Consider the following 17568-nt stretch of genomic DNA (forward strand, 5'->3'; position numbering starts at 1 on the left):
CCACTCTCAGGTGTGTGTGTGTCATCTTGTTAAAACGCAGACTCTGATTCAGCAGGTCTGAGCTGGGGCCTGAGAGTCTGTGCGTCCGACCTGCTCCCAGGAGATGTGGATTGGCTGAGACATGCGGTCTTTGACCTTCCTTCTCTCCATGCACTACCTACCACCCTGTTAGGGAAGTGATCCCAGAAGTGCATTCTGCGTCTCCACGAGAGTACAAATCCCCAAAGACCTGAGCCCATGGCCTATGCGTCCTGTTACTCCCTGCTGCAGCAGAGGCGAGGCTGGCTTCAGTGCGCTCTGATGAGCATTCTGAGCTCCCGCTTCAGTGGGCAGGGAGAGAGGTCATGGCTCTTGGAGAATTAGGTTGTTTCAGAGCCCTGGAGTGGCATCAGGGCCAGGGCTAGACTCCCAGCCCTTAGGGATGGGAGGCCGGAATCTAACTGTCCATGGCTCCAGGGAGCTCTTAAGACAAGAACTCCTCACTGATAGGGAAGTGTCAAAGTCCAGAAAGAGGCAGCAGGAAAAAGCAGGTGTGACAAAGTTTTCACATCTTCCACCAGTGTACAAGATTTTGCAATAAACAGTTGAGCCCTCACTGCATGAGTTAAATGTCCTTGCCTCCTGGCACATTTTCCATGTGTCCCTGAGATGTTTATGCACCCTCAGCCATTAGCCGCACAACAGCCAGGTGATCTTTCAAGAATGTAAGTCTGATTCCTTCATTCATCTGCTTCAGATCCTCCTAGGGTGTTCTATTTCTCTCAGAATAAAGCACAAACTCTAGAAATTCTGCACAACCTGACCCTGCCCACCCACTTCCCACTTGCTCTCATCATGGTTCTCCATGCTCACAAGGCTTCAGCACTCTGACCTCCTTCCTATTTGTTAAATATGCCAGAGTCACTCCTACCACAGGATCTTTGCACTAGCTGTTTTTCTTCAAGAGTCATCACTGCTTTGCCTTTGAAGTCTCTGGCCACAGGCAAGGTTTCAACAGCAGAGGAACTCCCAAGTGAGGTAGAAAACTGTGATTCTGTGGGTTTGACATGGATTTCTTTTTCTATTGACTCTTACCCAGTTGAAGGCTGGAACAGCTTGACACCTTCATGTTACAAAGAGAGGACTGAAGCCCAGAGACTGAATAAGACATAATCAAAGTCACTCAGATTTGGAGGGAACACAACTGTTCGAGGATGGACCCAGAGGTTGTGACCTGGACTCAAAGGGAAGGGATTTTAATCTTCATGTACATACTACCTGAATCTCCTGTGTTTTACAATATTTACACAGTCATAGCTCTCCTTCACTCTTCCCTCGTCTTGGCTTTTGACTTTGCTGAGTCCAAGGTTGTACAAAAGAAGTCAGAGACAATCTGGAATTTCTCCTCCATTTGTGTTGTCCTATTTTCTTTGCCACAAAATACACTTTTTGACATCAGAAGAGGGTGATTTGTAATTTATGGATTTCTCTCTAGAAATTACAACCAGAAACTAATTTAAAAAATCAAATTGGTTTCATCTAATTAAATTTGGAAATTGCCTCATAAACACATATTCCGTTATAAATGTCTTTAAAAGCAAGGTCTCCTGCTCACTGTCTGAGGCAGGACTGGGCTGAGCCCAGCGTGGAGGAGACTCCCCAGCTCTCTGCTCAGGAGGACACACTCTCTTATCAGTTGCTGAAAGTTTCTAAAGAACAGCGTGGCCTAGAGTAGTGCTTCTCAAACCCGAATGCCCATGTGAGTCACCCAGGGGTCTTGCGAAAAGGAAGACTGATTCGGGAAGTCTGGTGGGGGCTGCGCCACTGTGCGTCTAACCGGCTCCTGCGTAATGCCAACGCTGCTGGCCCGTGGACCTCACTGACCGAGGGGCAAGACGTCAGCACTTGAATCCCAGATCCACAAAGTTGCCATCTCGGCTGTATGATCTTGGTCTTCTCACGTCACCTCACCAAGTCTCAATTGCCTCATTTTCATGTAATGATAAAGGCTAACATGGGTTAATGCTATATCTAAATGCTGACACATTTATGTTCCTTAACAAATATAAATGGGCGGTTACTTAATGTACCCAAGGTTACGACAGCAAGGAAGTGGCAGAGCTGGGATTCAGCTCTAGGCTGCCTGACCTCAAAAGTCAACGTTCTTACCTTCTGAGGCCTCACTGGCTTGTGACACACATGGTCACAGACAAGTTTATGCTCAAAATGCAAAGCCGAAGCCCATGACCTCCTTAGCTCCCTTCACAGCATCCTGCAAGAATACTGACATATTCCCAAAAGGTAACCTCCAGCACTCACGAGCCAGCCAGACAGCGGCAGCCTCCTGGTTCTGCTTCTCTGTAAGACAGCCCACAGGGCAGCCAGGAAGCCACCTGACGGTGTCTCACCACAGCTGTTTCCAGTAGAGTCTATCATGGGAACGCCAACTCCCCAGCAACTGGTCTGTGAACATCCACAAGGCACTGGGTTCACAGGGAAGTGAGAAGAAGGGTATGTTGTCCTACTCTGTGTGCACCTTTGTGCCTACAGCTCCAGACAGTGCACCATATACGCATCCTCACCTCTGTCACACAGCAGGACCCTATGGGGCCTTCCCAGGACAGAACCCCACCCCAGCGCACTCTGTCTGACTCTTGTCCATAGAAGAAATTAGCCAAAGAATAAATTTAATCAGAGAAATGAGAAACTAAGGCAGGCAGTCAAGTGAGACAAAATAATAACAGTCTAGCCACGAAGCAAAGTCAGGGAAATTCAGTTCCTCCTCAAGGGCTATGGATAATATTCTGAGCCATATCCCTTGAGCTGTTTTGCAGCTACGGAAACCCCCACCAGGTGGAAGAAGTTAACTACATGATGACCAGAATGCAGCCTTGACATAAGCTGCTCCATCTTATACGGTTCTGAGAACTGGCTTCAAGGAAATGAGAACAAACCATTTCTGGAACCGAAGATGAACTGCACTTGAAACAATCAAGATGACGCTGATCAGACCACCGCATGACCAACCGCAAGATGACCGTCAGAGCCGACTGTGCTGTTCTACATGCAGCCCCTCCTTCCGCCTATACACCCCTAAAAATCCCCTTTAAAAGCTCTTGCTTCCTGATCGTAGTTGTGAGTTGGCTTTTGGACACAAGTCCACCTTCTCCCCAGCTTGCCAGCCTTCTCAATAAAGCAACTTCTTTCCAACCAACACTTGTATTGGCTTTCAAGGGGTGAGCAGCTGAATCTGAGTTTGGCAACACCTTCGGGAAGCTACTGCTCAAACAGGCTGCCTACCTGTTTATGTTTGCATTCTTGTTCTCTCTCCATCTTTTTCTTTCTTCTTACCATGGAATTGCAATCAAGGGTTTCCTAGCCCAGCCCAGTGTATAATCCTATTAGATCAAGAAGTGTATTGCTCCTGAGGAAGAAGTATGTGCAGAGACATGACCCCACCTGTAACATGGTCTAGACCAGTGGTTTCCAGGTGCAGGTAGGCACAAGGAGCAGGGTCTTTTCAGGACAGAACTGTCCTCAATTCAAGGCAAAATGAGAAAAAAATAAGGAGATTGTCATGAGTTACTCATAAAGCTAAATTTATTCAATTTAAAGGACTTTTATTCTGAAATTATGTCCTTCCTGTATTTTTGATTGTTTTTTATGAACCGCTCTTAGTAAAAGATAGTAATGCCCTCTACTGGTTCCCAAAAACCATTTGAAATGTTACTGGCCTGTGGATTCCAGAAGTCTTCAACATCTGGCACTGAGAGCCATTTACATAACAACACCAAGCAACTTAACTCTCTAAGTCCTGGGTCCTTTCGCTCTGCTTTATAAAGAGCAAGTGGCCACACAGGGCAGATCTCTGTTTCATTTGTGTGTATGTGAGCATGAGTGATTAAGGCCTGGGCTTTACAAAGAACAGTGTGTAGCTTTTAAATGACTGGGTTTTCTTTCAGTTGAGTTTCCAATCCCTCTCTTCCCTGACAAGGCATTGAACATGTCCTGAGCAAGGTCTATCAGTATGAGTCACTCCTTCCCTTCAGTAACATCCCTGGGAAGGAAGCTTCTCCCAAGCCTGTGGGCCAAGATGGAGATGTTAGCTCTGCTTCTGAGGAATGCAGGATGAAGTGAGATAGGGTGTTTTCTCCAGCGCCCTGGATGTGATAGACAGTTTTCTCCTCCCTCACAGAGCTCTGAGGTTCATCCAGGTCTCTCTAAAGAATGTCTGTGTCCATCAGATTCACCCTGAATATTTCTCCCCCATCAATACCCCTTGACTTTCCTCCCCAAAGCTCACCCTCCCTTATGGTGGGGATATTCCTCCCCAAGCTCACTCTAAACAGGTGTACCTTTCTACATGAGCACTCAGTGTCCTAAGTCCCTTCATGAGCCTGCAGTGCATTTCAGCCTGGGATGCTTGTCACCTTTCTCCACTCAGGCTCCCTAGAGGGACCTTGAAGGAGCAATTACCATCCCATTTTACAGGTGAGCAAACTGAGGCTTGACGAGAGGAAGAACCTGCCAAAGGTCACTTGATGGTGGTAGAGCTACTAGGATACCAGACTCCATCCTTCCAGCTTCATTTTCCATGCCCCTTCCTCTGCATTGATGTGTTTTTCTATTTTACCCTGTGTCACAATCTTGTGATGTCTCAGAATGTAAGGTGTGGGAAGAGAGTCAATCTTGTCCATATCCCAATAAATTAACACTTAGCTATATCAGCCTTATGGAAGTTTTTCAGTAACTTTTGCTTTTGTTTTGCAATGAACTTCTACACAATTTGTTCCCATTTTGAACGTTTTCAGGGAAGCCACATTGTGTGGGGCTGATGGCATTCCTGTCCAAGGACATTCTGCCCCATCTCTGGTATAAGACCCTGCTAATCCTGGGAGAAGGGCTTTCAACACCAGCACCTGAGTGGCATTACAATATGCCCTGGCCACAGGGCTATGTTTAAGCTCAGGAATCCTGTACTCCCAGGGTAGAGAATGACCTTGAGGTCCTTTTGGAAGCCCAGGGACTGATATGAGTACACTGAGCATCACGTGGGTGCTGTGATTTTCCAGAGGAACTGCAACTGCTTCTCGCCAGGCCTGGGCCTTCTTGGCAGCGCCAGGACAATCTGATTCCTTTGCCAGAAAGATCTATCACTCTAATGCCAATCTTCCTTGCCACTGGGGCTATTAAGACAGCTTGATTGATACTCTTGCATTTTCTTCCTGCTGTATCATCTGAAATCTTCTGGTCAGTTGTGTCTCACTCACCTTCATGCTCTCAGTGGAGCTCTGCACCCAGTAGGTGTTTGCCAATTTCAAGCTGAAGTAAACGGAATAAATCCAAGCCAAGTGACATAACCAGAGGGGCCTTCTTACCTCATAGAGCGTGATGACTCCGTTGGTCTCATTGGGTGGTTTCCACTGGATGTAGATCTTCTCCTCAAAAGGCCCCCCTTGGATGGATTCCAGAGGAACAGCTCCTGGAACTACAGAAGGAAACAAGTTAGGAACTTGATGTCACCTTCCATCTCATTTCCCCAGCCTCAATGATCTAGAATGGGAATCGGCAAAATTTTCCTCTAAAGGGCCAGAAAGTAAATATTTTAGGCTTGGTGGAACATACAGTCCCTGTTGTGACTACTCAGTGTGGCACAGGCAATCCATAAATGAATGGGCATGGCTGTGTTCCAAAAACACTTTATTTCTAAAAACAGACAATGGGGCTGGAGCTGACTCCTAGGTCATAGTTTGCTACCCCTTCTCCTGGAAGGCTGATGGCTTTTCATCTGCAGACTGAGCAAGTCTGTTCTGGAACTAAACCTGATCAGGATAAAGAGGACATCTGTAGGTCCCAGCCCTGCCAGCAGGTGGGATTCTGGAATTAGACTCTTGCCATAGGATTGGTATTTGAGAAATGCAAAGTGAACTTCACTATCATTTTTCTAAACCTGTCAAGTTTTCTCCAACTATATGAAGTGCTTCCACAGTTTCCTAATCCCTAAATCCACCAGGAACTCTGCCTTGAAACCTCAGTCTAATTGGAAGATGCCTGCCTCGCTCCAAGAAGGCAGCTAGTTTGTCTGGCTGCCGAGTCTCCAATGCCTGACATATGGTAGGTGCATAATAACCATTTGCTGTTTGGACGAACAGGTGAATCAGTGACCTATGCCAGCATTTTAACCTAATGAGCAAAACCTTTCCTGGGCTGTTTCTGTACCCTGATCAGTCTTCCTGCCGGCATCATCTTGCTCGTTTCCACCATCATTATGACAGTCTGGAAGATGCAGAACCATAAAATAATGACTCCCCAAACTTACAGTTATAACCCTCTAGAGGATCATGAATTCATGTAAATCATTACTGAATCTGTTTATATTCTGGCATTATAAAAGCAGGTATTTTTACTAAGCGCTTACTCTTTGATCAGATTTTTACATACATTATTTCATTTAAGCCACAAAACAGCTCTGCCCAGTATGCATTATCTTTCGTGCTGATAAGGGAACTGAGGCTAAGAGAATTAAATACCTTGCTCAAGGTCATATGGCTCTTAAGTTGTAAAGAGGGAACTGAACACCTGTCTGTCAGCTTCAAAGCATATACTCTTAATCACCGTGCTTCGCCTCTCTAGATATAGCCACAGCCATATGTTGCAATCAGTTCCCTATTGTTAAATTAAAATCTATTTAGTTTTTCTCATTATGGACATGATACACAGAATTTGTTGAATATTAAGAACCTACAAAAAAGGTTTTTAAAAAAAAACCAGAACAAAATCACTCATAATCCCTGTAACTGGAGATGTTTTTCTAGTATTTTTATGCCTATGAATATATATGTATATATGTTATTTTTAAAAATTAAACTGCTACGGTGCATGTTGTGTTGTGTCCTTCTTTTATCGCTAAACAAATCAGTTTGAAAAAAACCCTTAAATGTTCTTCGGGGCCATGCATTTTAATGGCTGCTTAGAGCAAGACAGGCCCCATTACAGTCCCCAATCCTTTATTGGGCCTTAAAGTTGGTTTGAATTCTTTAGGATTGTAAGTAACACGGCAATAAGCATTCTTATAAATAAGTATTTACTTGCAAATCTGCTGACGTCCCTAAGATAAATTCGTGGAAATTAATTTATTGGGCCAAAGTAGATGAACTCTTTTATCCTTAAGGCATTTGACATATATTATCACATCGCCTTCCAGAAAGCGTGCGCCATTCTGGGCTCTCCAGAGAGAAGGATGAGGAGGATATGCCAATTCTAAATCCGTGCCACCAAGGACTATTTAAAAAAATTAAGTGTATGTATGTGTATCTTTCTTAGAATACTGGAGAATGCACATTTATTTTCCAGTTTAATTGGTCATTTGCACTGATTCTTTTATGAACATGCTCTCTACACTCTCTGCTCATTTTCCTGCCTGGCTCTTCATTTCTGTTCATCGCTGTCTTATAATTATAATCTACTTCTTAAGGACTTAAGCTTTTTTGCATAGGTTACAGATACTTTTCTCAGGTTTTCATTTGCTTCTTAAATCTTTTAAGTATGTGGAATCTTCTACGTATTCAGATCTCTTACAGCTTTTCCTTATCCACTCATCCTTTCCACAAATATTTACTGAATATTTAATACAACCAAGGGATTGTGATGGACACAAGGGATGCACCAATGACAAAGAAAGATACAGTCAAATCCTTGATAAAGCTTGTATCCTGGAAAGGGAGACAGACTTTTAAAAAATTAATTATGAGTGTAATTATTTATTTAAGTTGTTATCAGGACTTGGAGATAAAGACACGAGGTGTTGGAAGAATTATAACCAGCAGAGAAAATCTAGTCTGGCAAGTCAGAATACTAAGTGGAAAGTGAGAGTCAATGGATACGTAGAAGCCACTAGGACGAGCATGAAGAGGGTGGGTGTTGAGTGTGAACAGCTTTGCGCGGAGAAGAGGAGAAGGAGAAAAGCCATCCTGAGGAGGAAAGATGGTAGCTTGGACCAGGGTGATGGTAATGCAGAAGAGATGAAGATGCATAGATTTGAGTGTGCTAAACTCAAGTAATTTAGCAGTGATGGAGGGAAGAGATGTGTCAAGGAAGACCCCGGCTCTTCTGTTTTATACAAATGGGGTGGATCAGAGGGTTGTTTATAGAATGGGAGCCTTAGATGATGACTAGTTTTGAAAAGGAAGCTGGCAAGCTGAGTTTTGTCATAATTCATTGCAGGTGTATATAGAACACCCAGGAGGCAATGTTGAGTAACAGCTGGACATAGGAGATGGTGGAGGCCAACGTTTAGAAACTGAAAGAAGGGCAAGGACTAGATCTCGTAGCAGGACTGCAGAGGGGAACAAAAGCAGCGCAGCGGGGACTAAGGCAAGAGGAACTCCAATCTTAACAACAAAGACAAACTCAGAAACTGGGAAGCCATGTTCAGAGAGCTGATGGAAAACCAGGAAGGTGAGCTGTCCTTGAAGCAGCCAAGGGAGGATCAAAAAGGTATTGGTTAACGGGACAGATGTGGCTGTTGAGTAAGATGCAACCTTATACTTGTCCACTGAATGTAGTGCCTTCAAGGTTACTTGTGAGCCAAGCAAGTGTAATTGAGGGAGAACATTGGTGTCATAAGCCAACCTTCAGTGGACGAAAAAAGTGGAAGGTAAGGGACTGGGCGGAGACAAGTAAACATTTTGGCTGCGAAGCAGAGGGGAATGCAAGAAGTAGCAGGGATGAGACATGGAGCTAAAGCAGGGGCCCCTCCCAAAGACAGGAGAGGTTATAGCATGATTAAAGGCAACCAGAAAAAAATCCAAAATTGATGCAAGAGGTAGAAGAGTGGGGAAGAGAGGTAAGAGGAAAAAAATGTGCAGATGCTTCAGAGAGGGAGGTTGAGATATCCTAATGGTCTATTTTCCTAAGAAGAGAGAATGAAACCATCTACTGAAAGTATCCTGGGGGAGGAGCTTCCTCAGGAATTTGAAGAAGCTCTAAGAGGAGAAACGTGAGCTGAATCGAGAGATGCTGGTGCTGCTCACTAAGAAGGGTCTCTCTGCTGTGAGGTGATACCTCATTGTAGTTTCAATTTGCATTTCTCTGATAATTAGTGATATTGAGCATTTTTTCATGTGCCTATTGATCATTTGTATGTCTTCCTTGGAGAATTGCTTGTTTAGGTCTTCTGCCCATTTTTGGATTGGGTTGTTTGTTTTTTTCTTATTAAATCGTGTGAGCTGCTTATATATTCTGGAGATCAAGCCTTTGTCGGTTTAATTTGCAAAAATTTCCTCCCATTCCATAGGTTGTCGTTTTGTTTTACTTATGGTTTCCTTTGCTGTGCAGAAGCTTGTAATTTTCATTAGGTCCCATTTGTTTATTCTTGCTTTTATTCCTATTGCTTGGGTAGACTGCTCTAGGAGAACATTTTTGAGATGTATGTCAGATAATGTTTTGCCTGTATTTTCTTCTAGGAGGTTTATTGTATCTTGTCTTATGTTTAAGTCTTTGATCCATTTTGAGTTTATTTTTGTGTATGGTGTAAGGGAGTGTTCTAGCTTCATTGCTTTACATGCTGCTGTCCAGTTTTTCCAACACCATTTGCTAAAGAGACTGTCTTTATTCCATTGTATATTCTTGTCTCCTTTGTCGAAGATTAGTTGACCAAAAGTTCGTGGGTTCATTTCTGGGCTCTCTGTTCTGTTCCATTGATCCATATGTCTGTTTTTGCACCAATATCATGCTGTCTTGATTACTGTAGCTCTGTAGTACTGTCTGAAGTCTGCGAGAGTTATTCCTCCAGCCTCTTTCTTTTCCTTCAGTAATGCTTTGGCAATTCTAGGTCTTTTGTGGTTCCATACAAATTTTATTATGATTTGTTCTAGTTCTGTGAAATATGTCCTAGGTAATTTGATAGGGATTGCATTAAATCTGTAGATTGCCTTGGGCAGTATGACCATGTTAACAATATTGATTCTTCCAATCCAGGAGCATGGGATATCTTTCCATTTTTTTAAGTCTTCTTTAATTTCCTTCAGTGTTTTATAGTTTTCCGTGTATAAGTCTTTCACCTCCTTGGTTAGATTTACTCCTAGGTATTTTATTACTTTGGGTGCTATTTTAAAGGAGATTGTTTCTTTACTTTCTTTTTCTGTTGATTCATTAGCGTAACGAAATGCAACTGATTTTTGAATGTTAATCTTGTAACCTACTACCTTGCTGAATTCTTCGATTATTTCTCTGATGCAGGCTGTGACCAGGAATATCAAACTAGGACCACTGCCTGGACACCTCCTTCAATACCAGTTCAGAGCAAATTCTCTTTCTCACCCCAGATCAGATGAATAGTCATCTGTATTTTCTTCTTTTTATCTTATGGTTTATTCCCATCTTTTTTTTCTTTTTAAACCCAACACTAATCCATCTGGGATCAATTTTATGTATTGTAACAAGTGGAAATCTAACTAGAGTTCTTTACAATATTCTTAGGACAATAAATTGACCAGTCAAAACTCTCCCCAGTGATTTAAACTGCCATTTTATTACCACATTAAATTATTTTATATTCCAGCATATGTTGTTGACTTTCTGCTCTATTTCATTGAGTTGTAGCTTCTATTCCAACAGCATCTCTCTGTCGTGCTGATAAAACATGGTTTAGTACTCAACAGAACAGGTCCTTCTCAAACAGCATCATTCTTCTGTAAAGTTTTCTGGACTATCATTACCCATTTATTCTTCCAGAAGAATACTGAAATAATTTTACAAAACTTCAAAAATGTTTCCTCAGAATTTTTATTTCGGTTGCATGCTTCACTTCTTTGGGGGACAAATGACACCTTTTTACAGTGAATACTCTTGCCAGTAATATTACATTAATCCTTACTTATTAATGTTTCTTTTTATGTCCCCCAGTTAAAAATGTTTTTTCACTTCTTAAAATATGAATTCCTAGGACTTTATTACCTTTGTTCATATTATTTTTGCATCATATTAAAAAGTTTCTCTTACAAAACATGTAAGACAAAATTATATCTAATAAATGTATATTTAAATAATTATGAAATGAACACACATGTACCCACTATCCACTCTGAAGAATAAAACATCACCTTCTCATTGAAGCATCCCACGTGCCTGACACTGCTGACTCCTCTTGTCCCCATTCAAAAAAAAAATCATGCATACTATCCTGAGTTTTATGTTAATCATTCTCTTTACTTTTATTTAAAGTTACAAATATACACATCTATCCCAAAACAAGGTACCATTTACTTTTCCCTGATTTTCTTTATATATACATAAGGTTGACTGTTTGTATTGTATGATTTACATTTATCACCCAACACCATTTTGAGATTCATCCATGTTGAGGCACACAGTTGTATTTCATTCATCAAAATTTTTTGAATGTAGTCTTATTCATTTTGTATATTTCTTATTACTATAGGTGGACATTAAGACTCTTTCCCAATGGGGCTACCATAGAACATTGCTCCTATGAATATTCGTATGCATTTGGTTGAACATATAGAAGATTTCACTAAGGTATACCTAGGGGTCGGACAGGTAGACTAAGGGCAATACCTGTCTTCTGCTTTCCTGAGAAATGCCAAATGGTCTTCCAAAGTGGTGGCAGCAATTTGTACACTCTCCAACAATGTTCTGAAAGCTCCAGCTTCTCTGCATCCTTACAAACCCTTGGTATTGTCAGGTTTTTATATTCTAAGTGTGGTAAGTGTGAAATGATAGTTCACTGAGATTTTATTTGCTTTTGTCTATCTTCTAAAGAGGCTGAACATCTCAATGTTTGCTGGACGTAACTGTCTTTTTTTATTGATTTGTAGAGGTTCTTCATATATCTTTGTTATTGATCTTTCTATTGCCTATGTTACAAAAATCTTCCCTTGGCTTTTTGTCTTTCCTATCCCTGTATGTTACCTTTGGATAAAGATCCATTCTTAATTTTAATGCACTCAAATTTTTATTAAGAGTTTTTCCTTATTTTTGTATGGGAGAAAGACAGGTTTAGTAACTTGATGGTGGTAATCATTTCACAATGTATATGTATATCAAATCATCATGCTGTACATCTTAAATATATACAATTTTATTTATCAATTATACCTCAACAAAGCTGAGGAAAAAACAGATTTAGTAGTAGATGCCATAGGTGCTTACTGCTCACATACTGACGCTTTTTGAAAAACACTTACTACTCTACCTGAAGGCTGTAGAAGCAAACGTGGTCTCCATACAGGGCAAGCAACAAATGCCAGAGAGTTAATGTCCCCAAAACATCCATCAAGCAATGAAAGACAGGAAATTGATGTATGAATATCCTGGTCTCCTCACTGCTCGGTTCGGTTAACTCTGAGATATGTTCTATTAACATTTCTCACTCTATCTCAAATACTGAAATCCTCATTGTTGTTGTTATTATTATTACTACTATTTTCAACCCACCGTGGACTGATAGTATCATAAAATTTAAGAAAAGAACTAACAGGAAAGTAAAATCAAAGAGTAAAAGTGAAATTTAAAAACACAGAAAATGCAAGTTCCTCCTTTTAAAATACTTACTCTCTTTTTCTGTAATTATCTTGTCATGGACCAGAAAGAGTTCATGAGTCAGTGCTGGTCCCTAGATCACAGGTGGAGTGGCATGGTTCTAAAACCCAGTGGTTCACACTGTGATTTTCTTGATAACACATCTTTCATTTGCTTCCTTCCCTTCCCTGATTCTCTTCTCTGTACCCACCAGTGTGTCGTGGACCATCTCCTAAATAAACTACTTGCATTGGAATCCGTATTTCAGGATCAGATAAACCAAAACAAAAACAGTAAATCCAAACAAAAGATTCTTATATAAGAAACACTTTCTCTACCCTGAAGTCATAAGAATATTTTCTTAAGTTTTCTTCAGACAGTTTTAAAGTCATGTCTTTTATAAAATGTCTTCAACTTGCCTGCAATTCCGTTTTCATGTATAGCGTGAGGTAGGGCTCCAATGTCAATTCTTCCTCCCTATCCTAGCACCACTTAATGAAAAACAATTTTTATTTACTTAACTGATCTGCCATATGCTCCCTTTGCCTTCCATCACATTTCCACATATTATGGGTCTATTTCTAGGTTCTCTCTTTTTCTCAATTGTTGTATTAGACTATTCCTATAGCAGTACCAGGTCTTTTTTTTTTTTAATGAAAGATTCTTTAAATTCTATAGCACTTTACAATTTTCAAAAGTTTCACATACATGATTTCATATAATCCCATAATAACCCCCATTTTTCCCTTCTACTCTTATAGTGCCCCTTCCTTTTTCTCCCTCCCCACTGGTAACCACTAGTTTGTTCTCTGTATCTGTGAGTCTGCTTCTTTTGTGTTTCATTCACTAGTTTGTTGTATTTTTTGAATTCCACATACAAGGGATATCATATAGTATTTGTCTTTCTCTGACTTGTTTTGCTTAGCATAATGCCCTTCAAGTCCATCCAGGTTGCTGTAAATGGAAAATTTTCATTCTTTTTTATGACTGAGTAGTATTTCATTGTAGATATATGCCACATCTTCTTTATCTGTTTATCTGTTGGTGGACACCTAGGTTGCTTCCGCATCTTGGCAACTGTAAATAATGCTGCTGTGAACACTGAAGTGCAAGTACCTTTTTGAATTAGTAATAATACTATATCTTCTTAATTAACAAAGATTGATTAAGTCTTGATTTCTGGTAGAGCAAGGCCTGCAACTTTGTATTTCATTTTCAGGACTATCTTACTATTTTCACCTTTTCTCCTTGCATGTACATTTTAGGACTAGCTTGTAAATTTTCCCCCAAAAAATGTCTGAATTTGTGTTGGAGTTGCAATGAATTATAGGTCATTTGGGAGATCATTTATGTCTTTATGAGAATTTCCCTATCCATAATCATAAACATGGTATACCTCTTACTTAGATCTTCTTTAATGCCTTCAGTGCTTTATATATTTACACATAGTGTACACCTTGAAATCCTTTTGTTAGGTTTATTCCTAAAAACCAAATATTTGTATTGGTATTGTAAATAGTATCTTAAAAAATACGATGCACTTGTTAGGTGAATAAAAATGCAATTGATTGTTTAATGTTGACTGTCAAACATGCTATATTCTCTTATTAATTCTAACAATTTGTGTGTAAATTTCTTTGGATTATCTATATAAGTAACTATACAGTCTACAGTTAATCATAGTTTTGTTCTTTTCCAATCTTTTAACTCTTTGTTAATTTTCTCGTCTTCACCCAGAGCCACCAACACAATATCTAATGGAGATAATAAGCATCTGTATGCTTTTCAACTTTAAAGGAAATGAATTTATTATTTCATCCTTGAGAATGGTGTTTGTAGGTTTCTTATAGTTACCCTTTACCAGGGTAAGGAGGTCTTTTTTGTTCCTTGTATACAAGGATATTTTCTTTTTAAATCATGCTGAGCTTTACTGAAGCTTTTTCTGTATCTACTGCAGTGATATGTTTTGTCTCTCTCTTACTTTGCTAATGTAGTGAATTGCATTAGTGGATTTGTTAATGTTGAACCAATATTAATTTCCTAAAATAAACTATTTTTTCCTTATTGTATATAGTTTGTTAATATTTTGTTTGGAGTATTTGCATCTAATTGTCCTTTTTCTCATAATAAGCTTGTTTAGTTTTGATATCAAGGATAAACTGGTGTCCTAAAATGAAGAGAGAAGTGCTCCTTCTTCCACTCTGAGACTATAGCTGCAAGACTGGGTTACCAGTGACCCCCAGCTCCTGCCCACCAGCTCCATAGCCCACCCTTGCCTTCAGCCCTGGGCAGACTTTGAGGGTATTTATGTAATTGGGCTTAGAAGTCCCTTCTTCTCGTACCCCAAGGGACTGGGTTGGGGGAGCGGTTCTTTCAATGAAGTCACAGCTCACTCATTTTTTTTCTCCTTTTAGGTCCTCCTCCCCCAAAACTGCTTTGTATTAATTCCTTTGGCATGGGTACAGCATCCTCTTACAGTTCTCAGGGCAGACTGAAAGGTGTATTTCTCTATTTCTTTGGGAAAGTAGTTTAAGAAGAATGATCAGATCACCATCTCAAATCAGAACTCTCATTTTCATCACACAGACCTGTAAGGCAGTACTGCAGAATGACTAAGGTCACGGCATGAGCCAGACTGCCTGGGTCTGTGTCCCATTCTCACCACTTGTTGCACAACTTGGGGCAAGTTGCTTAACCTCTCTGTGACTCAGTTTCCTTACTTTAAAATGGGAACTAAAATAGTACCTCCTTCATAGCTGTTGAGGGGATTCAATACATGAATGCATGGTAAGTGCTTAGCAAAGTGTCTTGTGCAAAGTCATTCCTTTATGTGTTTGCTCCTCCCCGGTCCTATGACATTCTCTCAGGACTGCTCTAGTGTAGCCTGGAGATCACCAACTTGATTATTCTGCAGAATCAGAATTGTTACTATTTCCCTTGGCATCCTTACCTTTAATCTACAGTTTCTGAATGGTGACCATATTGCTAATCACAGAAACCATATCTCCTCATAGCTTACTGAGTATATTTAACAGCTTTCTAAAATGTTCTTCTGATTTCTATGGTAAATTATTTAAAAATCTATTTTATCTTGGAAGAGTCATGATTCATTCATTCAATAATATATTTATTACATGTCTACTATCTACTGTTCTAAGTGCTTGTAAGTAAGAGTAAAAAAAATGAAGAAAAATTGTCACTGTCTCCTTGATGCATATTCTAGTGGGAGAAGACAGATAATTCAATGCAGAGTGAAACTGGCAGTATATCAAATGATAAATGCTAAGGAGACACACAGAGCAGGGAAGAGGGAGAAGGAATGTGGTGTTAGAAAATTCCAGTTTTTAATAGAAAAGTCGAGGAAGATCTTTGTGAAAGGTGACACTTGAGCAAAGACTTGAAGGAGGTGAAGAAACCAGCCCTGTTTTGTGTGTGCGTGTGTGTGGGAAGATTATTTTATTCAGAAGGAATGGCAGGTGCAAATGTCCTGAGGCAGGGACACACCTAGCACATTTGAGAAGAGTGACTGGATGTAGGTAGTAAGGCAGGGGCAGAAGAAGATGAGGTCAGAGAGGCGACCAGAAGTGGCAGTTCTGGTCACATGGGGCCTTGTGAGCCATCCTAAGGACCTGGGCTTTTAATCTCAGTGACATGAGAAACTACTGGAAGATTATGCGCAGAGAGGTGATGCTGTGATTTGTCTCATTTTGGAGCCTACTGTAACAATCCAGGTTGGAGATCATAGTGCTTGCACCAGAGAGCTAGCAGCAGAGGCTGTAAGAAACGATCAAGGTCTTGCTATATATTGAAGGATGAGCCAAGAGAATGTTCTGACGGATGGGACATGGGGAGTCAGCAGCGCTGCTGCTTCACACACAGTAAGGGGGCGCCAATCATGGAAAATACAGGGTGAAAGGTGTTCCCTGGAGTTTTCAATCTGAAGCTTTGGATGTGATGAAAGTGAGGAATCAAGGTTTTTGACTTGAGCCATTAATAAAATGGAGTTGCCATTAATTGAGATGGAAAGACTGTGGGAAGAATGAGTTTGGTGGTCAATTGAAGGATGATCAGGAGGTCAGCTCTGGACGTGTTAAATTCCAGAGGCAGATTAGCAATCCAGGTGGATAGGTTTAACAGGCAGTTGGATAAATGACTCTGGAGGGCAGCGGAGAGGTCTGGTCTGAAGACATCAATTGGGGAATTCATTAGCATATGGATAGATTTTAAAGCCTAAAGTTTGGAGAAAATAATTAGAGGAATGAGTGTCGATCAAGGGTCAACAAACTACCGCCACTGTCAAATGCAACCAGCTGCTTGTTTTGTAAATAATCTAGGGTCAGAGTGAGATGTTTGAAATCAAGATTACAGAGGTATTATAGGTAATTTTATGATGGTCCTTTGCACACAGAATTAACAGAAATCTTGCATAGGTCCCTGGTTTGGTTTTTCTTAGTCATATACCCTTGACTAAAAAGCAGTTGCCCACATCTGCTATTGGCCACACATCACTTAGTATAGCTCTTGGCAGAGAGTCAATTAAGTGCTTTACCTATAGACCTCCATCTAGTGCATCATACAGAAACCGCTGGGATTGTCATCCCCATTTTACAGATGGGGCACTAAGGTATACAGAATGCAACTAATTTAACCAAAGTTCCATTAAAAAGTAGTGAATGGAGCCCAGATATAGCCCAGATCCTTCTGAATCCAAAGCATCTTCTAAACTACTCTTTTCTTCCATTACCTGGTAGACATGTGGGTTTAGAAAGGCTGAAAGGCAGTCATACCATCTGTTCAAGGCAAAGTCAGGACACAGCCCCAGGCCAAGGCTCTTTCTACCACATCACACCACTGCTCCACAGGTCCCTTTCAGTGAAGGAGGTTTACAGTCGACCCTTGGTATCCACAGGGACTGGATCCAGGATAACAAAGCAACAAAATCCACTGATGCTCAAGTTCCTGACATAAAACAGCACAGAACAGTTGGCCCTCCTGATCCGGGGGCTCTTTGTGGGAGGACTTAACCAAATGCACAATGATTTCAAAATT

The 17568-nt window shown here is 40.8% G+C and overlaps 1 protein-coding gene across 19 annotated transcripts in view; it reads right to left on the minus strand.

Moving 5' to 3' along the window:
- Positions 1-17568, minus strand: part of PTPRT (protein tyrosine phosphatase receptor type T) — a 1148549-nt gene that overhangs the window by 319412 nt on the left and 811569 nt on the right. For all 19 annotated transcript variants that reach the window (XR_012061742.1, XM_072944247.1, XM_072944255.1 and 16 more), the window contains one exon: positions 5358-5467. Coding sequence is in view for 18 of the 19 variants with exons in the window: in XM_072944247.1 (XP_072800348.1) it covers positions 5358-5467 (110 nt within the window). In the remaining variant the exon portion in view is untranslated. The remainder of the gene's footprint in view (positions 1-5357; positions 5468-17568) is intronic.

This window comes from Vicugna pacos, chromosome 19, assembly GCF_048564905.1.
Source record: "Vicugna pacos chromosome 19, VicPac4, whole genome shotgun sequence".
NCBI lineage: Eukaryota > Metazoa > Chordata > Mammalia > Artiodactyla > Camelidae > Vicugna > Vicugna pacos.